The sequence below is a fragment of the Bufo bufo genome, chromosome 2, assembly GCF_905171765.1.
Source record: "Bufo bufo chromosome 2, aBufBuf1.1, whole genome shotgun sequence".
Lineage (NCBI taxonomy): Eukaryota > Metazoa > Chordata > Amphibia > Anura > Bufonidae > Bufo > Bufo bufo.
The window spans coordinates 787,854,147-787,878,677 of record NC_053390.1 but is presented as its reverse complement, the minus strand read 5'-3'; the positions used below and the strand labels follow the sequence as shown (position 1 = coordinate 787,878,677).

Genomic DNA, 24,531 nt, shown 5'->3' with positions numbered 1-24,531 from the left:
CCACCTGTAACTGGGGCATCCAAAGGATTAAAGGGGTTGTCTCACTTCAGCAAGTGGCATTTGTCATGTATTGTCCATATTGCCTCCTGCTAGCTGGATTCATTTTTCCATCACATTATACGCTGCTCGTATCCAGGGGTTACGACCACCCTGCAATCCAGCAGCGGTGGTTATTCTTACACACTATAGGAACGATGTGATTGAAACTTTATTTCTGTCTTGTATCACCATGGGGTGTCGGACATGTTGTATTGGGCAGGCCATGTGATTGATAATTTACTCTGTATTTGATTTGTCTGTTTTACCCTATATTTAATCACACTTTGAAAATATTTTTACCACGGATTATTAATGGTTGCATACTTGCATTGGTTATGCAAATCTGCTACAAGCTGTGAGTAGACGTGGTGGAATCTAGTAAGGTTCTTTTGGAGTTGTAGAAATGAGCAGGATTCTTGTGACAATCTGTAAGAATTTGAGTAGTCAGAGCTTGCAGATTGTGAATATCAGAGCTCCTGTGATGCTGAGGGGGGTAACTTCTGATGAGTCTGAAAACAGTGCAGTGTCAAGAAAGTAAGAAATTTATGGCACTAGTGAGAAGAAAGCACCCATGTTTCTCAAATGATCATAAAGGCACTTGTGTTAAAGGATAACTGTCACATTCAGACCCTAATTTCAATTTTCATATATGTAGTTACTAATAACATGATATTCCAGAATCCGTTACTATTAGACTGACTTACCCCATATTTAATAAGATTCAGCACTTAGCAACCAGTCTGCATAAAACTGCAATCTCACTATTCAGTTAAGATGGCCGCCACTGCCCTCACCCTGAGGCTAATCCCGCCTGCCCTCACTAGCCAGTAACAATAGCCCCTCAAAAGTGTCAGTAACCAGAGCCCTCCCCCTAAAGGGTTAATCTCCTGCAGCACAAAGGGGTCCTCTTACCACATGTTTCTTTCATTTATACACTGAGCAGATGGCAGATCTCCCTTCCCTGTTGTGCGCTGCTCCAACTCTGCATTCTCCAGCTCTGCTGAGTGAGGGAGCGTCTGCCAAGTGCAGGGACAGGGAGAAGTGCACACAGCCCAGGCACTGTTATCAGCTGCTGGGGAGGACCTGGCTTTAATCATTTACTTACAGTCCCTGGCTGTCAGTAATCTGACCCTCCACGCTGCCTGCTTCTGCGTCCTCCGTCCTTCAACAGATAGACGGACCATGCCTAGCAACCCTATTTTGAGCACAGGTAAAATTAGGCAGTACAGGGAACAAAAATGTGGAATTAAGGGGTAATTGAATACACAGTGAAAAGTTGAAATAGGGCCACCAAGGTGATATTAATCACCACAATCCAATACTCCCAAAAAAAATATACGACAGTTATCCTTTAAAGGTTTATAAATGAACTGCTAAGACTTTGTTACTCTAATGTTGTCTGTGTCCGAGTAGGAAAGACCTATGGCCATAGCATTAGAAATTGTTTTGGAAAAATATATGATGAATAAGTATTGTAACTAGCGTGTGCCAATAGATGTGTGGTTAACCTAAGAATATGAAGGTGTTAGAAATATGTCTTTGTTAAAACAGTTCTGGTTTCTGAGGTTAGAGTAAGTATTGTGTGGTATACAGTACAGACCAAAAGTTTGGACACACCTTCTCATTCAAAGAGTTTTCTTTATTTTCATGACTATGAAGGCATCAAAACTATGAATCAACACATGTGGAATTATATACATAACAAACAAGTGTGAAACAACTGAAAATATGTAATATTCTAGGTTCTTCAAAGTAGCCACCTTTTGCTTTGATTACTGCTTTGCACACTCTTGGCATTCTCTTGATGAGCTTCAAGAGGTAGTCCCCTGAAAATGGTCTTCCAACAGTCTTGAAGGAGTTCCCAGAGATGCTTAGCACTTGTTGGCCCTTTTGCCTTCACTCTGCGGTCCAGCTCACCCCAAACCATCTCGATTGGGTTCAGGTCCGGTGACTGTGGAGGCCAGGTCATCTGGCGCAGCACCCCATCACTCTCCTTCATGGTCAAATAGCCCTTACTTTCAAAGTTTTCCCAATTTTTCGAGTGACTGACTGACCTTCATTTCTTAAAGTAATGATGGCCACTCGTTTTTCTTTACTTAACTGCTTTTTTCTTGCCATAATACCAATTCTAACAGTCTATTCAGTAGGACTATCAGCTGTGTATCCACCTGACTTCTCCTCAATGCAACTGATGGTCCCAACCCCATTTATAAGGCAAGAAATCCCACTTATTAAACCTGACAGGGCACACCTGTGAAGTGAAAACCATTTCAGGGGACTACCTCTTGAAGCTCATGAAGAGAATGCCAAGAGTGTGCAAAGCAGTAATCAAAGCAAAAGGTGGCTACTTTGAAGAACCTAGAATATGACATATTTTCAGTTGTTTCACACTTTTTTGTTATGTATATAATTCCACATGTGTTAATTCATAGTTTTGATGCCTTCATAGTCATGAAAATAAAGAAAACTCTTTGAATGAGAAGGTGTGTCCAAACTTTTGGTCTGTACTGTATGTATAAAGTTAAAAGGTTAAAGAAGAAATGTGTACAGAATGGTTCCCTTGAAGAATGCCCTTTTACCTTTAAACAAGGTTTGATATGTCTGGACTGCTCTTTGTTTACGGGACATAGACACACATAGCTTAAAGCTCGACCTCTGCTTGGACAAATCCCCATCTCTCCCGCCTGCACCATTGAACGGAAAGAGGTTCATTTCCTTTTCTTGGGGACCAGCAGCAGAAAAAAGTATCGTGGTCTTAACATCTGGTTGCAAAGCTAAGTACCACAATTCATTGTACCCCATGATGAGCCTTATTAGCATTAGGTGAAACGCGTCAGTTATTCGTTTTTTTTTTTATCCTGGAGCTTTTGTAACTAGGGAATTCCAGGGACCGGTTAGCACTAGGTACGGGGACAGGGAACCTCCACCTTCAGGGGGCCGCCCTGGGCACAGCAGACCTCTAGGGACTCTAGGGGTAGTTGTTTATTTTTAGCCCCGCACCATCCGGGCTACAACTAATTATCCATCCATTATTTTCTGCGTACCTATTTATATCAATTTCGTGCTTACCATGTCATTATGTATGTTTTTTTGTCAAAGGGACCACTACTCCCTTACTGAGTTTTCTCAGCCAACGTAGCTTTTTCACAGTTGGTATATTTATACCTATACCCACTTGATTATTTATTAAAGGTATTTTTAACAAGTCACTTTCTTTTTTCACACATGCTCGTTTCAGAGAATCACTACCATCATACATATATAATAGTTAAGACCATGTGGCATTTAAATGATTAAGGGATCTGTGCACTTTGAACAAAGAATGTTTTTTATTGTAAGTGTACATAAGCGTTTGATTTATTACAGAATGAAGACCAGAAGACGTTGGCAAGTAATGGCAAAACAGCAGTAGAGATCATCAGCAATTCTGGGTGTGGTGTACATATGTGTTTCCTGGAAAGCTGAGTGGCTGTATAGTTTCAGGGATATCACAAAGAGGGGGCTTGTAGCTGAGAACAGTATTGCAGCCATAAATCATTCATTAAATGGAAATGGGTGCGGCTTTGAGTGCATGTGTGTCGTTGTAAAAGAGAAGAATATGATGGACGCTCAGCAGAGCTGTGTGTGAAGTCTGTACTTTAAGAATAAGGGTGTGGTTAAGCCTATTTATTCTCAAATCGTCAAATTCATGTTAAAACACTGATTTACCTTCAAGATGGTTGCATTCTGCATTCTCAGTGTGGATGGGTTTCTGGATTTTCTCTGTTAGGGTACTTTCACACTTGCGTTGTTCTTTTCCGGCATAGAGTTCCGTCACAGGGGCTCTATACCGGAAAATAACTGATCAGGTATGTCCCCATGCATTCTGAATGGAGAGTAATCCGTTCAGTTTGCATCAGGATGTCTTCAGTTCAGTCGTTTTGACTGATCAGGCAAAAGAGAAAACCGTAGCATGCTACGGTTTTATCTCCGGCTAAAAAAACTGAAGACTTGCCTGAATGCCGGATCAGGCATTTTTTCCCATAGGAATGTATTAGTGCCGGATCCGGCATTCAGAATACCGGAATGCCGGATCCGTCCTTCCGGTATGCGCATGCGCAGACTGAAAAAAAGGTGAAAAAATAAATGCCGGATCCGTTTTTGCCGGATGACACCGGAAAGACGGATCCGGCATTTCAATGCATTTTTTCGACTGATCAGGCATTTTTAAGACTGATCAGGATCCTGATCAGTCTTACTAATGCCATCAGTTAGCATACATTTTGCCTGATCCGGCAGGCAGTTCCGGCGACGGAACTGCTTGACGGATCTCTCTGCCGCAAGTGTGAAAGTAGCCTTAGTCCCCAATCTTATCTGCTGCACCACTTGATGCTACTCCCTTAACAGCTTCCTCACAGGCTGGCTCCCTGCTTCACACACCAGGAACTAATTGAGCCTCAGGGAGAAGCCAAGCCCAGGGGGCTATGCCCGCCCCTGCCTGGACATTTTTGCTAATCTAGGCCCTTAACCCTTTCTCTTCAACCAGAGCTTACATAACATTGCAAAAAGACCAAATTAAACTCTGATCACACATATGAAAGCATAGCATATACCAAGTCCATTAGCATTAGTGACAGTAATACAATTCTCATTTTTAGCGGCAGCCTCTGGGTCTTTGCACCTAGTGCAGTTTTTGCTCGTTTTATCCTGTGAAAATGTAGGACAGAATTCATAAATCTCCACTCAATGAATAGGGAAACGTATCACACAAGATAGATTACTCGTCAGGACCATGGACAAGGAATATTCTAGTACTGCTGAATACAACACAACCAAGGACGCTTACTAAAGAGAAAATGACTGAATACAAAGCAAGAAACTGTACTTGCAGGGTATCAGGAGAACAAATCCATATGCATTTTGATTCCTTAGACTTAGGAAATGCCTCCCATAAATTACAAGAATCTCACGATGTCCCACCACCTGCTATTTTAGTGCTCCTCATTTATTGCTTATATAAGCCATCGGATTCAGAAACAGCGTCACATTGTCTAGAATTGCAGCTCAGCCCCATTTAAGTGAAGATTGTAATACTAGACACGGTCCATGGACAAAGGTGGTGCTGTTTCTGGGAAAAATGCAGATCCTAATTTTTTTATGTTTTGATATAACCCCTTTAATATTCTCAATAAATTAGTACAGGGTGGCCCTCGAAAAAAGTAGCCCACCTCCAGCGATAGTATGACATGATGAACGAGCAAGTGGATTGTTTTTTTTAACTACCCACAAGTCACAAAAGATGTTGAAAGTGGTCCCGGGTTCACGTCTCTGCATCTTTGGGCACCTCGGATTCTGTTGGCCGATACTGCTTGTGATGCTGCAGTGTTTGTGATGTCCTCCTTGAGTTCATCCAGGGGATGGGGATTGTTAGCGGACACTTTCCGTTTTAAATTTCCCCATAAAAAATTGCATGTGGACAAGTCTGGGGAATGTGGTGGCAATAACCTCTTGCTCACAGTTCGCTTCTCCGTATAAAACAGTTCATGAACCCATGCCAGTGAGATCCGTGAGGTGCGGCATGTTGTCCCATCTTGTTGGAAAAAGCAGGACATTTGTTCTTCTGCAGTATCATTGGTGAAGAGCTGCCAGCAGTATCAGCCAACATAATCCAACGTGCCCAAAGATACATAGACGTGAAAGGGGACCACCTTCATTTTTGTGACTTGAGGGTAATTTAAAAAAAAACTATCCACTTACTCATTCATCATGTCATACTACTTTTTCATCGGCCACCCTGTATAATTCCAAATGAAAAGGACTAGTTTGGAAATTGTGCCTCCTCCACTTCAATCTATGCACTAGTATTGTTGGTATTATCTTACAAACAGCAGGGAGATTTTTTGAGACTTTTTCAATCCATTCTTTTATTCATTTGCACATTCAGAGAGACAAATCCATCTTACAGACTTGAAAAATATTTTAGCTTCTAGATGATAGGCATTGGAATTGGACTGCTGCTTAGCTTACAATCATTACCATGTGGCCAGCAAATTGACTGTACAGATCAGCTGCTATTTTCTCGGCAATTTAGCAATTCTGTGATATTCAGTAAAGAGACGGACAGAGAATTGTAAGGCACAGGAGAAAAACACATAACTATCTACGCACACATAAAAAAAAATATATAGGAAAAAAATATAATCAGCAAAGCAACTCTGCGCCATCAGACCTCACAAGCGCTCTTGCATTTATTTCTCCTGCTAACAGCGAGCTTTGGGTTATTAGTCCCTTAGCAACTAAAATGTCACAAATGCTCCACAGCCATACAAAATGATAATTGCCTTAGATTGTAAGTGCTTTCTCCAGACCTCGGACCAGGTTGCGGCAGTTCTGCACCTTCCGTACTATTGCTAGGTTCACGCTCAGTGACAGGATATAACATCCACTTATAGGGGAACCTCTTCTAGGGGATAGTCTTCTCAAAAAAGATGTCTAGCATGTGCATATCTGTATAACTATCTATCCATCTATATAGTGCAACTGAACATCTGTCCCTGGAAATATGATGGTGGATATGGGGGTGGTCTACTCAAAAACATGGTCTTCTGGAGAGGTTTCATAAATATGATGATGTGGAATTCATTAGTATCAATTATGTATGTAGCTTAAGGCCCCTTTCACACGGGCGAGTATTCCGCGAAGATGCGATGCGTGAGTTGAACGCATTGGACCCGCACTGAATCCCGACCCATTCATTTCTATTGGGCTGTTCACATGAGCGGTGATTTTCACGCATCACTTGTGCGTTGCGTGAAAATCGCAGCATGCTCTATTTTGTGCGTTTTTCACGTAACGCAGGCCCCATAGAAATGAATGGGGGTTGCGTGAAAATCGCAAGCATCCGCAAGCAAGTGCGGATGCGGTGCGATTTTCACGCACGGTTGCTAGGAGACGATCGGGATGGAGACCCGATCATTATTATTTTCTCTTATAACATGGTTATAAGGGAAAATAATAGCATTCTGAATACAGAATGCTAAGTAAAATAGCGCTGGAGGGGTTAAAAAATAAATAAATAATAATTTAACTCACCTTAGTCCACTTGATCGCGCAGCCCGGCATCTCCTTCTTTGCTGATTGCAGGAACAGGACCTGTGGTGACGTCACTCTGCTCATCACATGGTCCATCACATGATCCATCACCATGGTAAAAGATCATGTGATGGATCATGTGATGACCGGAGTGACGTCACCACAGGTCCTGTTCCTGCAATCAGCAAAGAAGGAGACAGAAGAGATGCCGGCTGCGCGAGCAAGTGGATTAAGGTGAGTTAAATTATTATTTATTTTCTTTTAACCCCTCCAGCCCTATTGTACTATACATTCTGTATTCAGAATGCTATTATTTTCCCTTATAACCATGTTATAAGGGAAAATAATACAATCTACAGAACACCGATCCCATGCCCGAACTTCTGTGAAGAAGTTCGGGTTTGGGTACCAAACATGCGCGATTTTTCTCACGCGCGTGCAAAACGCATTACAATGTTTAGCACTCGCGCGGAAAAATCTTGCATGTTCCCGCAACGCATCCGCACCTTTTCCCGCAACGCCCGTGTGAAAGAGGCCTAAAGGGTATAAGCACAATTAAAGGGGTAATCCAATTTTAGACATTAAGGGCAAAGCCCAGCGGCAGATTGGCCATAGACCATAGACCATACAGGGAAATTTCCCGGTGGGCCGGTGACCAGGGGGCCGCTTAGGTCCTCCTTACGGCTGGCCAGTGGAAGTTTTTGGGGATGTATTTTGTGCTGCTGGCAGTATTTTGTGATGGACTGTGGTATTTGGCTCTGTTGGGGTGGTATACTGTGCCACAATACAGTATTGCTGGCCATGCCTTCCATCAGTTTGGACCCACATACAAAACGGGGCCAATTTTAGTATTTTTTCCAGGACCACTTTAAGTTTCCAGTCCGCCCCTGGCAAGGCCCAATTGTCTGTTCATGCTGGAGGCAGCCACATTGGCTGAAGCGGGTAGACGTGGCCTGCAGAGTGCCATTTAATTTACCCTTATCCGCTAGATATGACATAAATGTCTGATACATGTCGGGCCTACCTCTGGAACCTAGGGGTGCACCGAAATATCGGCCGAAAATGGGCTTAATCCATTTCGGCCGATATTGGTACATATCGGCAGAAAATATGGGGTTTGGGATTTGTGGGATTTGTCACCCGCGCCGGGCGGGCGGTTTACTTTAAGTCACTGCATCTTTATTTTACCTTACAATCGTGACGCTCCAGTAACAACTCTGCAGGCAGAGCGGAGGGCGGCGTAACGTCACTTACTCACGTGACGCGCCTGCTCCGCCTCCTTCATTCATAAAGTGGGCGGAGCAGGTGCGTCACGTGAGTAAGTGATGTTACGCCGCCCTCCGCTCTGCCTGCAGAGTTGTTACTGGAGCGTCACGTTTGTAAGGTAAAATAAAGATGCAGTGAGTGATTAGTCTGCTGTGAGCAGCAGGGCCGGGGCTGTTATGGGTAGGGGGATCGGTCTATGGCACTGCTATGGGGAGCGGGGATCTGTGCACTGTTATGGGGAAAGGGATCTGTGCACTGTTATGGGGAAAGGGATCTGTGCACTGTTATGCCCATAACAGTGCACATATCCCCCCCTCCATAACAGCGCCACCCACAGATGAATTTCATTCATGAAAAAGAATTATTAATAAAATCATTAAAAAAAAAGTATTTTAAAAGTATTTGGGCAAAAAGGCAGTTTCGGTTTCGGTTTTCGGTCAAGGGCATCCTGAATTTTCGGTTTCAGTTTCGGACCAGAATTTTCATTTCGGTGCACCCCTACGGTGGAACCCGAACCTATCCCTAGAGCAGAACTTCCCCTCAATAACATCCCTCTTGAATGTGGCGCCAGAGGTGGATAAAGCTGTGGAAACAGCCAAGTGGCCAGTGCTTTGCTTTTTACGCAGCTCGTATACCAATGAATGGGAATTATGGGAATAGCATAGTGCAGCAAGCTATGCTGTTTCCGTATCTTAGAAGTTACAGAAACTGCGTAACACAAACTGCTCTGTTTCCATAGACCGAACCACCTCTGTCTGTCACATCCAGGAAGGATGACCTCAGGGGTGCCCATTCTCAGATGGGAATACCATTTAAGATGTCTTAGACACTTTTTGAGCCTTGCTCGACAAGCGGCTTGGCTTAGGATGTGGCACCACGCACCAAAATTTGGACACAAAGGCAACCATTATGCTGTGCAAAGACACAAATATCATACAAATTTGGTGCATTATAGGGTACTTCTAAACGGGATGTATACACTGCAGTGATTTACAGTTCAGTAAAGTGGGGATTTTAATAAATCTGGTCCGTATGGTGTATGAGGTTGTACAGTAAATGTAATACCCACCACTGGGAAGCGAGGTTGGCGAATACATCAGTTCTTTCTGTTTCATGAAATAATTTCAAAAGCTCTGGATCAGCAGAGAAGTGAGCGAGTAAACGCAGCTCTATCTGGGAGAAGTCTGAAAAGAAAAAACTTTTCTAAGCATCAAATAATCACATGAATGTGCAGAATCATAACACATAATTAGACCTGAACCTCTGGTGGTTGTAAATGAGTAAATGCAATGGTTGATTATGTCGCATTGATTACTTTGTAACAACGGCACCCGCCACGTGGTAGGATATTTTAGGCAGCAATTGAACAGTCAAATCTTGAATTTGATATATTGAAAGCAGGAAAAATAGGCAAGCGCAAGGATCCGTGCGACTCTGGAGCAGGCCCAAGTGTGATGACTAGTCAACTGGATGAGGGCATCTCCATGGTCTTGTGGTGTGCTACCAATATCCAGTGGTTAGGACCTACCAAAAGTGGTCCAAGGAAGGACAACCCATCTGGTCTGATCTCACAGAAGAGCTACTGTAGCGCAAATTGTTGAAATATGTAATGCTGTCTACAATAGAAAGGTGTCAGATCACACAGAGAATAGCAGCTTGCTGTGTATGTGGCTGCATAGACCTACAGACAGGTCTGAATGCTCTGTCCACCTCCAGAATGGACACGTGATTCATCAGAACTGAACCCTGAAACAATGGATGAAGATAACCTAGTCATATGATTCACATTTTCCTTCACATCATGTGGATGGCTAGTAACCCCCTTCATAGCAGTCTTTCACCAGGATAATACTCCCGGGCCACACTGCAAAAATTGTTTGAGGATGATTTGAGGAACATGACTCAAGGCGGTGACTTGTTTCCAAATTCCCCAGATCTCAATATGATCTATCTGTGGGATGTGCTGGAAAAACAATTCTGATCAATGGGGGCCACATCTCACAACTTACAGGACATAAAGAATCTGCTGCTAACGTCTTGATGCCAGATATCACAGGACACCTTCAGAGAAATTGTGGAGTCAATGCCTTAATTGATTAGAGCTGTTTTAGTAGTAGGTAGGGGACTTACACAATATTATGGCAACTGCTACTACAAGATGTAGAGTCTGGCGGGTGGCTATGAAGTAGTAGCGAACTGGTAGGCTGAGTATGACATTTAATTATTTTATTCCATAGGGAGCCTTTATAAAAAAAACAAAAAAAACAAACAAACATGTACTAGAGAAGAATAAGTCACAGCACGGTTAATACACGCAGCATGGCGCATTCGCTGTTACGGTACAAGCAGAGGTCGCCCTCTTGTGGTCACCAGCATCTCCTGCAGATGAACACAAGCATCTAACATCCTTTATGCTGACTGCAGTTCTCAGTGTCGTGTAGGCAGGATGCCCTGTAAAACATAGAATCTCATACATACAGAATCTCAAACTGTTCAATTGTTATCTGCACTGCCGGGGACCCTGGAGGGAAGACAGAAGCAGATTTTACCTCTTTTGTCTTCTCAGTTTTTCACACGCACAGCGCTCAATGGTCCCGGTAGTTATGTGATCGCTGGAATGCCAAATCCAAGAGGATGCTGCTGGCTAGAACCAACACAACCCTTAGGGTCAAGGTTTTTTGTTCGTTTTTTTGCAGTTTTGGAAGCCAAATTCAGATCCTGTTTTTATAATTGACTCCCGATTTGGCTTCAAAAGCTGCATCAGGAAAGCTGATCGTGTGGCTGTACATTAACAGTGATGATTGACCCTGCAACTGGGCAGTCCAAGTTACAACGGAAAAGTATAGTGTAACGAAAGAAAGTATAATAATATATGGTCTTTACTGATCTTTGAGGAACAGAGTATAAAATAAAAAAATACACAAAAAAAACTTACTCCAAAAAAGTTCCCTGCTCTAATTGCTGCTGTACCAATAGCAAAGACCTGGTAACCCAAAATTGGCCATATAATATAGCAATATTTACGGCAGACAATGACAAAGGCAATAAAAATATATAAATATGTAAAGTATATTTTTTGTAGTTTTTTCAAATTACAGTATAAGCTTAAATGTTCTAAAATACAAGCATAAATTACGTGTGTGAATATAATAAGAAAATGGTACCACTGACAACAAAAAGTTATAGCCCAAAAAAATTCTGTAAAATTCTGCCTTTTTTACACTGGACACTAAGCCTAATAATATGTCAAGACTTTGTTATATAGAGATCACTTCTCAGCATCCATCTTATTGTCATCACAAGCAGGATTACAACGACACACCACACTTATTACAGATAATCCACCATTCACAACAGGTGGTGCACACAGCTCACCTCCTCCCCTCCCTGCACAATGACCTCTGCACAGGTCACAGAGCATGCCTAGAAAACTCTCCAATAAAAGTCAATGAGTCATCTCTAGTCTATTGTGTCTATGGCCCATGTGGCTTCCGCAAAGCATATCTCTAAATGCTGTGGTTCTTGCAAGATGGTTGCCTTCAGGATCATGTACTTAACAAAAATGAAAGTTCTGGAATCATAAAATAAAAACGAATCCGAAAAAAGAATGTGTCGCTATCAGGTTTTAATTGGCAAAAACAAATTAGCGTCAGGGGCGGAGCCTAGCCACTGATGGAGACGGAGCTGTAGGAGAGTTCTCCTTCCTCTGAAGTCCGTGCTCTGCAGCTAATGCACCGATATACCTGAGACAATATGGTAAAAATAGGGAGAGACAAGCCCAGAGAAGTCCCTAGGCACTCCAGTGTGCAGAAAAACCCGGCGGAGATGGATAAATACCTCTACAAGAAAAGTGCCGGGTCCCCAGCGCGCGCTCCCAAGATGGCGCGGGACGAAGGTGACAGGATTCCGACAGAGGATGAAAATGTAGAGAGCGATGTAGCGTCATGCGCGGGAGACGACCGGGAAGATAATAGTGGAGCCCTCACGAAAGCCTTTTTTAAAGCCACGCTTCAACAAGCGATTGCTCCGCTCGTAAAGGAGATGCGTGACCTCAGCCATGAGATGAGATCCTTAGGCCAGAGGGTAGAAAAGCTGGAGTTGAGACACGATCGCATAATCGTCCACAGCACAGCACTAGAACGGTCGCTGGAACAACATGCCTCCTCGTTAAACACGGCCCACCTCATGATAGAGGACCAGGAGAATAGAGGCAGGAGGAGGAATCTCCGGCTCAAGGGCCTCTCTGAGTTAGTGACGAATGAAGACCTGGAGCCTGCCGTCATGAAGATTTTTGCGGATCTACTGGGGGATCAAAGGGAAGCCTCCATTGTCATTGAGCGGGTCCACCGCTCCCTCAGGGCCAAACCCAAGACGGATGAACCGCCGAGAGACGTGGTCTGTGGGCTCTTAAGTTATAGAGACACAGCTGCCATTCTACAAGCCACAAGGAACAAGAAAGACATCAGGTACACTGACTCTGTTGTACTCTTATTTCAAGACCTGGCGCCATCCACATTGGCAAAGAGGCGAATCCTCAGACCCCTCACAGAACAACTTAGAAATCAGAAAGTGCTTTACAAATGGTTGTTCCCTTTCGGGTTAACCTTTGCTAAAAAATGGCCGCAAATGCGTTGTTCGCGCCTTTTCTGACCTTGATGAGGCCTGGTCCATATTGGATGTCCCTCCAGTTCAAATAGAATCCTGGCTACCAGTGGATTCACTAGTGGACACACTACCTAGCCTTCCGCCAAGGGAACCGTGGGAGATGGTCACCAGGCCGAAGTCCAGCAGCAAGAGACGGGCGGACGCTCAATAGACCCCTTTTTAGCAGAAGATTTGCTGCAATGTATTTACGCAGTTAACTGCAATCTCCTATAATCCTAGACACACTAGAGACAGGGAGCTCTCTTGGTGATGTATCACGGCTTCCTTGCTCTGTGTGCAAGTTACTGCTGTCTTCCTTAGAATACGTTCTTTATTGTTACCCTGTTTATTTGCTATGGGACCTAATACTGATAATAAGAAATGTTGGTTTGATTATTATCCCAATAAGCTAGTACGCGGGTCACAGGTGCCATATTCATTTCAGATGGTCTCACATTATGAGTTGGTCACTCTGCGATCTTAATTCTCCCAGTTACCCTAAAGGGTTATTCAGTCCGCAGGCTCAACATTTTTCCTATGCTTCAGATTACGGCATATTTGAAATGTCCTAATTTTAACCTATTAGATTATTACTGTCATGCAATATTTCATCCTCTACTCTCCTTAATATATATATGTTTTATTATCATCAGGTATTATACAATATGTAATAGCTCCTTGGAGCATGGATGTGAGGATCCGGGCTAGGATGTTCACTAACCATCTTCCTCTGCCCTTGCATCTAATGGTGTTGGCTTTAGACGACACATTGCTTATCTTCCTTACTTCAAGGATAGTGCTTGTTAGTTTATTGTTATTGTGGCACTTGTTCGTGCCTAAGTTGTCCCCCATTTTTCCTTTTCCTTTTTCTTTTTCTTTTTCTTTCTATTTCTGCTACGGCTTTGCTAGGGTGACTATTATATTAACATTGACGCTGGACCATGCTGACTCCCCATGGCGGTACTTAATATAACTACTTTCAATGTGAGAGGCCTCAACACACCTCAGAAGCGCTCTCAAATCTTCACTATGTTGAGAAAAAACAAAAGTGACATCTGTTTCCTACAGGAAACTCATTTTAAGAATGAGAAAGTTCCTAAACTTCCAAAAAACAATTTCTCACAGTGGTATCACAGTACTTACCACAAAGCCGCAAGAGGAGTCAGCATAGGTATTGGAAAAGGTGTACCTTTTGTGACCACGGGGACCCAAATAGATCCGGATAGTAGATTCATGTTTGTGAAAGGCAAGGTAGGTCAGGTTATGGTTTCCCTAACTTGTCTCTATGCGCCTAATACGCATCAGCATAAATGGATCAAAAGTACCCTCAGAAGTTTCAGAGATTTTGCGGAGGGAATTTTAATAGTAGGAGGAGATATCAATATCTCGCTTAATCCCTCGTTAGACACTTCCGTTGGCGGCTCAGCTCAATCCCAGAAGACGTTAGGAGGTATCCAAATGCTGTTGAGGGATCTTAAGCTAATAGATACTTGGAGGTTGGTACATAGTTCTGAAAGGGACTATTCATTTTACTCAGCAGTCCACCATACATACCAACGTTTAGATCACATATTCATTTCTCAATCCCATGTTGAAATGGTACGTGATTCAAAGATAGGCCCCAACACTGTTTCCGACCATGCCCCGGTAACCACTGCTCTTTCCTTTTTGAACTTACCTATTAGGGAATGGGCCTGGCGTCTCAATGAGACTTTATTGGATTCTGAACGCCACTTGTCTGACATCTCGAAAAAACTTTCTAGATATTTTCAGGAGAATAATCCAAATGACACGTCACAGACTATAACGTGGGAGGCTCATAAGGCATTTATTAGGGGGGAATTAATAGCCCTAGGCTCTCGCATGAAGAAAGAAAGACAGAGCAAAATAAACTCCCTGGTTAGCCAAATCTCCTCCATAGAAACGAAGCAAAAAAGATCCATTGTTCTGTCTTCACAAGCTGAACTTGTTACCCTTAGGAGACAACTAAAAGAACTCCTCAATGTTAGATGTGCCAAGGCCTATCAATACTCTAAAGCCCAATTTTATCTCCATGGGGATAAGGGGAACCGCTTAATGTCACATATGATAAAGAAGAGAACCGAGGCACAACATATTGCAGCAATTAGAACAGATAAAGGTACACTGGTAGACACCACTAAGGATATTGCAAGAGAGTTTTGTTCGTTTTATTCTAAGTTATACAATATTGATCCCCCTACAGAATCGCCACACAAGGAACATATCCAAGAGGAGAAATGTCAGTTAATCGACAGCTTTCTTTCAAAATTACATCTCCCCAGCTTGCAGGAGACAGATAGCTCCTCTCTTCTTGCACCGGTCACGGAAGACGAAGTCATAAAAATACTTAACTCAATGCCTATGGGAAAAGCTCCGGGGCCAGATGGTCTACCGGTAGGCTATTATAAGAAACTATTACCGGTCTTATCCCTAGAGCTAACTAAATGGTGTCAGGCACTGTTAGAAGGAAACCCCTTACCAAAACAGACCTTGGAAGCCACTATTACCATCATACACAAAGAGGGGAAAGATAACAAAGAATGTGGAAATTATCGCCCCATTTCTTTGTTAAACATAGACGTCAAGATCTGGGCCAAACTCCTTGCCTCTAGACTAGCCCCCCTTATACCAAAAATAGTCCACCCAGAGCAGGCGGGTTTTGTGTTGGGACGAGAGGGTAGTTCTCAGTCATGCAGACTGATAAATGCAGCTTTTTGGGTTCAGAAGAAGTCTTCCCCATTAGTCCTTCTCAGCACAGATGCTGAGAAGGCTTTCGATAGGGTAAATTGGCTATTCATGCAGAGAACTTTACATAGATTTGGTGTGCCAGATACCTTTGTACGAGCTGTAATGTCTCTGTATGGATCCCCAGGAGCGAGAGTGAGAGTTAATGGCACATTATCTGAGCCTTTTCCCATCACTAATGGGACACGACAGGGTTGCCCCCTGTCTCCCTCTCTCTTTATTCTTGTAATGGAGACTTTACTACAGGCATTCAGAGATGATTCTCGCATAAGGGGTTTAAAAATTGGTAGTTGTGAACATAAATGTGCTGCATTTGCAGACGATCTCATGCTTTTAATTACCAATCCCACGACGGCCTTTCCTCATGTCTTGGATATCTTCTCTGAATTCGGCAATCTGTCCAATTTTAAAATTAACTACACCAAGTCGGAGTCATTGGGATTTAACCTTTCGACCAGCACGGTTTACTCATTGAAAGATAAATTCCCATTCAGGTGGAATTCTACTTCTCTTCCATATATAGGTATAACTCTCCCCAATAACACCTCCCTACTATATAAACTAAATTATCCTACATTAGTAAAAAAAGATCCAGGAGCAATTGAATACTCTTGAATTGCCATGGTTGTCCTGGATAGGCAGAAAAAACCTCTTGCAAACTTTTATTATACCTAAGATAACGTACCTATTACAAATGGTGCCTATATTTCTCCCAAAGTCTTTTTTCAAAATGATCAGACGTATCCTCACGACTTTCCTATGGAGAGGGAAGAAGCCTAGGATCTCCTTCTTCAAACTTGCAAGGAGTAGAGCTCATGGGGGTTTTGGCCTCCCGGACGTGGAGCAATATTACAATGCGATCCAACTTAAAAGGTGGTTACAGTTGTGCATATCTAAATATAAGATATTGGGATCAGACATTGAATTAGACCTACTGACAGACGCTCAAGTTGCGAGTTTATGGGGGTTGTACACTACCTCTTCTACCCCACAAAATCTTACAAGAGGTGTATTTCAGACCATAAGGTAAATGATAAATGGTACCATGGTAAATGGTACCCCTCTTCAAAAGATTTGGCCACTTTACTGATCCAGGCGGCGAGACTTTTAATCCCACTTCAATGGCTCAGTCCCTTGTCCCCTACATTGGAACAATGGCACACAAAAGTGGATCAAATATACCTAATGGAGGAATTAGTAAGCTGGTCAAACAGATCCCATGATAAATTTGCTAGGATATGGAAACCTTGGAAGTCATATCGAAATCCTCCCTAGTCAACTATAGTCCAGCACATTGTTTTCTAGAATACTCCATGACCATGTGATAGGTCTTCTCACTTTTGATACAACTTAGTAGTTGGTTCAACGCGTACCTCATTGCTGTAGCAGATTGTTTGCTTGGCTCTAATGTTTAACTCAAAAAAGTTTTTGGGGTCCCAAGCATACTTCCTTTGTTTATGTACCCTGGTGAGGGGAATATTTGATCTTTGTTTCTATTTGATCTTTGTTTCTATTTGATTTTGATTAACGCTAATTTACCTAATTAGGTGGTTACAGAAGTGCCTAAAGTGCCTCTCTTTCATTATTCCGTGGTCTTTGTATATGTAAGGCTCTATTGTTTACATTTTGGTCCAGTAATTCTATAAGTCTGTTCTATAGTCTTATTTTTATTTGTAAAACGTCATCAAATGTTTCCTTCATTCCGCCCTTTAATTCCCTTTCCTCCTCCTTCATTCCCTTTCCTCCCCTCCTACTTCCCCCCCCCCCCTTTTGTGACCTTCCCTATTCTCCCACCATTTTTCTCTTTCTTTTTAATAACTGTGGTTCTGTCACTTTTGCTAATTTGAAATCTACTGTATTTTACCACGATATTTTCCATGGTGTAATGTAAGAAATGGTTTTCTTCTTTGCTTGAAAATAAAAAGAGATTTGATTAAAAACAAATTAGCGTCATTCCATAGTAACATAGTAACAAAGTAACATAGTATACAGTTGCAAGAAAAAGTATGTGAACCCTTTGGAATGATATGGATTTCTGCATAAATTGGTCATAAAATGTGATCTGATCTTCATCTAAGTCACAACATTAGACAATCACAGTCTGCTTAAACTAATAACACACAAAGAATTAAATGTTACCATGTTTTTATTGAACACACCATGTAAACATTCACAGTGCAGGTAGAAAAAGTATGTGAACCCCTAGACTAATGACATTTCCAAGAGCTAATTGGAGTGAGGTGTCAGCCAACTGGAGTCCAATCAATGAGATGAGATTGGAGGTGTTGGTTACAGCTGCCCTGCCCTATAAAAAACACACACCAGTTCTGGGTTTGCTTTTCACAAGAAGCATTGCCTGATGTGAATGATGCCTCACACAAAAGAGCTCTCAGAAGACCTACAATTAAGAACTGTTGACTGGCATAAAACTGGAAAGGGTTATAAAAGTATCTCCAAAAGCCTTGCTGTTCATTAGTCCACGGTAAGACAAATTGTCTATAAATAAAGTCCAGCACTGCTGTTACTCTCTCTAGGAGTGTCCGTCCTGTAAAGATGACTGCAAGAGCACAGTGCAGACTGCTCAATGGGGTGAAGAAGAATCCTAGAGTGTCAGCTAAAGACTTACAAAAGTCTCTGGCATATGCTAATATCCCTGTTAGCGAATCTACGATACGTAAAACACTAAACAAGAATGGATTTTATGGGAGGAAACCACAGAGGAAGCCACTGCTGTCCAAAAAAAACATTGCTGCACGTTTACAGTTTGCACAAGAGCACCTGGATGTTCCACAGCAGTACTGGCAAGAAGAAACACACAACACTATGTGTGGAGAAAAAGAGGCACAGTACACCAACATCAAAACCTCATCCCAACTGTGAAGTATGGTGGTGGGGGCATCATGGTTTGGGGCTGCTTTGCTGCGTCAGGGCCTGGACGGATTGCTATCATCGAAGGAAAAATTTATTCCCAAGTTTATCAAGACATTTTGCAGGAGAACTTAACGCCACCAGCTGAAGCTCAACAGAAGATGGGTGTTGCAACAGGACAACGACCCAAAGCATAGAAGTAAATCAACAACAGAATGGCTTAAACAGAAGAAAATACACCTTCTGGAGTGGCCCAGTCAGAGTCCTGACCTCAACCCAATTGAGATGCTGTGGCATGACCTCAAGAAAGGGATTCATACCAGACATCCCAAGAATATTGCTGAACTGAAACAGTTCTGTAAAGAGGAATAGTCAAGAATTACTCCTCACCGTTGTGCACGTCTGATCTGAAACTACAGGAAACGTTTGGTTGAAGTTATTGCTTCCAAAGGAGGTTCAACCAGTTATAAAATCCAAGGGTCCACATACTTTTTCCACCTGCACTGTGAATCTTTACATGGTGTGTTAAAAAAAAAACATGGTAACATTTAATTATTTGTGTGTTATCAGTTTAAGCAGACTGTGATTGTCTATTGTGGTGACTTAGATGAAGATCAGACCAATTTGTGCAGAAATACATATCATTCCAAAGGGTTCACATACTTTTTCTTGCAACTGTATAAGGCCGAAAAAAGACATCTGCCAATCCAGTTCGACCTGTTATCCTGCAAGTTGATCCAGAGGAAGGCAAAAAAAAACTGAGGTAGAAGCCAATTTTCCCCACTTAAGGGGAAAAAATTCCTTCCCGACTCCAATCAGGCAATCAGAATAACTCCCTGGATCAACGACCCCTCTCTAGTAGCTATAGCCTGTAATATTATTACGCTCCAGAAATACATCCAGGCCCCTCTTGAATTCCTTTATTGTACTCACCATCACCACCTCCTCAGGCAGAGAGTTCCATAGTCTCACTGCTCTTACTGTAAACAAAAGTTTAAAGGTATAGCACAGATACACAGTATATAGCTTACCTGCTGCAAGGAATGAATGGCCCTTCGTTGACACGAACATGGACCTTGGGTTAATGGTTATGGTTTCCTTGTTTTTCCCTGTCATATAGAAATAATGAGGATTTTTAAATCAAATATGACTAGTATATCCATAGAAAGTTATATTACTGACCCAAATACACAGCTATAACTCACATCAGCTGATGAGCAAGCAGTATGATATTTTCCTATTCACCAGATTTTTCTCAAGATTAAGATCAGTCCCACCTGAATATCTCTCTTTCCATAACTCCTGGTAGACTGTAGAACACACTGTAGTGGACAGTGCCTCACTTCTGTCAGCCATAGCGGAAAGCCACTGTTCATTTAAATGGCTGCATGCAATACGGCATTACTACCGGACGGGCTATCAGTTTCAAGGGAATGTATCACTGACATTTTTTTTCTGCCAGTTAAAACCAGATAGCGACACATATCTTTTTCTTCGAGTCTGTTGTTATTTTGGAATTGCAGATTGTTTTATTCTATGTCCTGAACATGATTATGAGGGACAGCCATCTTTACCTGAGCTGTTCTTATCAGCATTTAGAGATATGCTTTGCGGCAGTCCCATGGTCCATAGACACAATGGTCAGGAGGGGACCCTATTGACTTACATGGGATAATTTTCTAGGCATGCTCTGTGACCTGTGCAGAGGTCAGGAGGGAGCAGATAAGCTGTGAAATTACCTATTGTGAATGGCGCATCCTGTGTTATCTAGATATCTGCCATTGTAATTCTACCTGTAATAAGCAGACAACTGCAGTAAAGTGTTCTGTACAGACCAAGTGGCGCTTATTATTAGGCTTAGTGGCCAGTGCGTACACTGCAGGATTTTATGTTTTTCTTTTTTTTTTTTTTTTTATATATATAGATAGTGACATGGAAAATTAAAAATAACATCACCATAAATTTTAAAAAATATGGGGGTCATTTATTATGGGAAGTACGCCACTTTATGGCATAGATTTGGTCGCAAAGGGGATTTGCAGCCAAATCTGCAACTTTTCTCTGCTCACCCCACTTTTCTAAGGTGGCGAAAAAAAGGGTGTGTGGCATGGGCAGGGAAGGGGGAAGGTTGGCAGGCCCATCTGATTTATAATTTTCTACGCCTGTTTTTGGCATAGAAAATTACTTAAATCTATGCCAGCAAGGGAGCTGACGTAGATTTAAGCAAGTCACATGGCCGCCGGTAAAGCACCTCAGTTATGTAGAGGCCGGCACCTCTACATAACTAAGGCACATCAAGCAGAAGCGGACATGGACTAGGACAGCATCTGAATCGCCGGTCTTAGTAAATGTACCCCCTATATGTTTAAAATATAAAGCTCATTTTCACATTCCCTTTAATGCCAAGGTGCCTTAACTCTAAGATGGAACAGCTATGGAAACTCTGTGGTTTTCTTAGTGCTGCATACAATGCACAATACAAATCCAGGTCTGACCTACTGTAGAAATCAATAACACAAGGTTTATGAATTTGGTAGAAATTAAGCCATATCCTCAAACTGGAAAAAAAAAAAACTACTAAAAATGGCGGCTAGAAGATTTATAAATATGTTGCTTGTTTGTGCACCATTTTCAGCTGCATGCCAATCCCAAATAATGTTACTTGTCAGTTTTATCATATATTATACAGTATATGCACTTTTTTTTACTTTTACCTTCTATAGGTTGTTGCGTCTCAAACTGAACTGAAAACTTGGAAACGCCTTGGATGTTCTACAAGAGAAATATATACGGTAAATGACACATAAATTATCCCCAGTGGGGGTTTATCCTGTGGATATGGTTGAATAGGATAATCTTATATCCTAATCCTACAAAGGAGAGAGTTGCTGCTGTATAACTGATATATGGTATACTGAATGCCTTTCTTGTTACATGGTCATATCTTGTTGCTGTAATAAAAGTCTATGGTATGAAAAACACTGGAAAAAACGTGCAGCAGATTTACTAATCCTATAAATGGTGTAAGCTTAGCCAGGCTGTCTAGACCTGCACCAGATTTATCTCAGAGACTCAGGCTGGATGATAAATCTACTGCAGGAACAGACACTTTTCTCCGACTCTACACCAACTATTGGTTGGCTTACTTTGAGAAAAGGTTTTGGTGCGGAATGCTGCATATTCGTCCATGTACCCTTCTAAATTATATCTCTCTCACTAAGCCTGCCACCTTGAGCAAGTTGAAAAAATTGGAGAAGCCCTATTTGCAATATTGCGCCACTTTTTAGATTCCAGGATGAGACATATCAGGTAAATCTCAGCCTCTGTGTGATTCAGGCCTAAGGGTTTTGGAGGCACAAACGCTGATAGCCCTGAGGATCATTTTTTCTTTTCTTTTTTATTATAAAGAACATGGACACAGATCGTCTTCTCTGAATGCCCACCCTGCCCTCAAGCCTAAAGGTGTGTTCCGGTTTCATGAAACTGATGATCTATTCTAAGGATAGGTCATAACTTTCAGATTGGTGGAGGTCCGACTTCAAGCACCGACGCCGATCAGCTGTTTGAAAGGGCTGCGGCCTCTTCAATGTAAACCTGCACACCGTCTACATTGCAGTGGCGGTACAGTGTAATTACAGCTGTTTATCCCATTCAAGTGACCAGGAGAGGAAGCTGACATTACCCTGCACCACCAGTACAATGTACAGTGGATATATAATGTCTACACACCCCTGTTAAAATGTTAGGTTTATGTGATGTAAAAAAATGAGACAAAGATAAATTATTTCAGAACTTTTTCCACCTTTAATGTGACCTATAAACTGTACAACTCAATTGAAAAACAAAGTGAAATCTTTTAGGTGGAGGGAAGAAAACAAAAAAAACTAAAATAATGTGGTTGCATAAGTGTGCACACCTTCTTATAACTGAGGATGTAGCTGTGTTCAGAATTAGGCAATCACACTTAAAATCATGTTAAATAGGAGTCAGCATACACCTGCCATCATTGAAAGTGCCTCTGATTAACCCCAAATAAAGTTCTGCTGCTCTAGTTGGTCTTTCCTGAAATTTTCTTAGTCGCATCCCACAGCAAAAGCCATGGTCCACAGAGAGCTTCCAAAGCATCAGAGGGATCTCATTGTTAGAAGGTATCAGTCAGGAGAAGGGTACAAAAGAATTTCCAAGGCATTAGACATACCATGGAACACAGTGAAGACCGTCATCATCAAGTGGAGAAAATATGGCACAACAGTGACATTAACAAGAACTGGACGTCCCTCCAAAATTGATGAAAAGACGAGAAGAAAACTGGAAGGTCTGGGAGGCGACCAAGAGGCCTACAGAAACAATAAGGGAGCTGAAGGAATATCTGGCAAGTACTGGCTGTGTGGTACATGTGACAACAATCTCCCGTATTCTTCATATGTCTGGGCTATGGGGTAGAGTGGCAAGACGAAAGCCTTTTCTTACAAAGAAAAACATCCAAGCCAGGCTACATTTTGCAAAAACACATCTGAAGTCTCCCAAAAGCATGTGGGAAAAGGTGTTATGGTCTGATGAAACCAAGGTTGAACTTTTTGGCCATAATTCTAAAAGATATGTTTGGCGCAAAAACAACACTGCACATCACCAAAAGAACACCATCCCCACAGTGAAGCATGGTGGTGGCAGCATCATGCCAAGGGGCTGTATTTCTTCAGCTGGAACTGGGGCCTTAGTTAAGCTAGAGGGAATTATGAACAGTTCCAAATACCAGTCAATATCGGCACAAAACCTTAAGGCTTCTGCTAGAAAGCTGAACATGAAGAGGAACGTCATCTTTCAGCATGACAACGACCCAAAGCATACATCCAAATCAAGAAAGGAGTTACAAGCAAAGTGTACTTGGCTTGCATGCTGACCTGCATTCCCTGGATTTTATGTGGCTGTCGTGGCCCATGAACAGGTAGGAACAAGAGTTAGGGACCACTCATGAGACAACCTTGACGCGGTGAGTGGCTTACTATGCTTTGGCCAAAATATAAACCAATGTCTCGTCCAGCATGGAGGGCAGAGTGCTGGATGTAGTGTGCGATCACATTTGCATTTTCCGTTTGTATATGTATTTCGCCATAGTGATGTGCACCTACAGGCAGGTTGTGCTGACCCAACCCCTTATTTTTTTCTTTGTAGTATATATTGGAGGCGTGGCGATCTCCTTGGAGTCATTGCACACCTGACCAGTTAATCTGTCCTTGAGGCTGGTTTTAAAGTCAGTATAAAACTGAGTCTGCTTGTATAGAACCTACCATTAGCCATCTGGCTCCAGGAGAAGTGTATGGTGGGTTCAGCATGCATGTTGGTACTTGCATCCCTGGATCCGATGAAAGCTGTAATGGCACCGGACGGGGTTACAAGCAAAGTGTACTTGGCTTGCATGCTGACCTGCATTCCCTGGATTTTATGTGGTTGTCGTGGCCCATGAACAGGTAGGAACAAGAGTTAGGGACCACTCATGAGACAACCTTGACGCGGTGAGTGGCTTACTATGCTTTGGCCAAAATATAAACCAATGTCTCGTCCAGCATGGAGGGCAGAGTGCTGGATGTAGTGTGCGATCACATTTGCATTTTCTGTTTGTATATGTATTTCGCCATAGTGATGTGCACCTACAGGCAGGTTGTGCTGACCCAACCCCTTATTTTTTTCTTTGTAGTATATATTGGAGGCGTGGCGATCTCCTTGGAGTCATTGCACACCTGACCAGTTAATCTGTCCTTGAGGCTGGTTTTAAAGTCAGTATAAAACTGAGTCTGCTTGTATAGAACCTACCATTAGCCATCTGGCTCCAGGAGAAGTGTATGGTGGGTTCAGCATGCATGTTGGTACTTGCATCCC

General features: G+C 42.4%; 1 protein-coding gene across 1 annotated transcript in view; it reads right to left on the bottom strand.

Moving 5' to 3' along the window:
• Nucleotides 1–24,531, bottom strand: part of POLN (DNA polymerase nu) — a 139,165-nt gene that overhangs the window by 40,975 nt on the left and 73,659 nt on the right. Inside the window, exons 15-17 of the mRNA XM_040419954.1 lie at nt 21,369–21,426; nt 19,686–19,763; nt 9,446–9,560 (exon numbers count right to left, since the gene is read on the bottom strand). Of these exons, the coding sequence (XP_040275888.1) occupies nt 9,446–9,560; nt 19,686–19,763; nt 21,369–21,426 (251 nt within the window). The remainder of the gene's footprint in view (nt 1–9,445; nt 9,561–19,685; nt 19,764–21,368; nt 21,427–24,531) is intronic.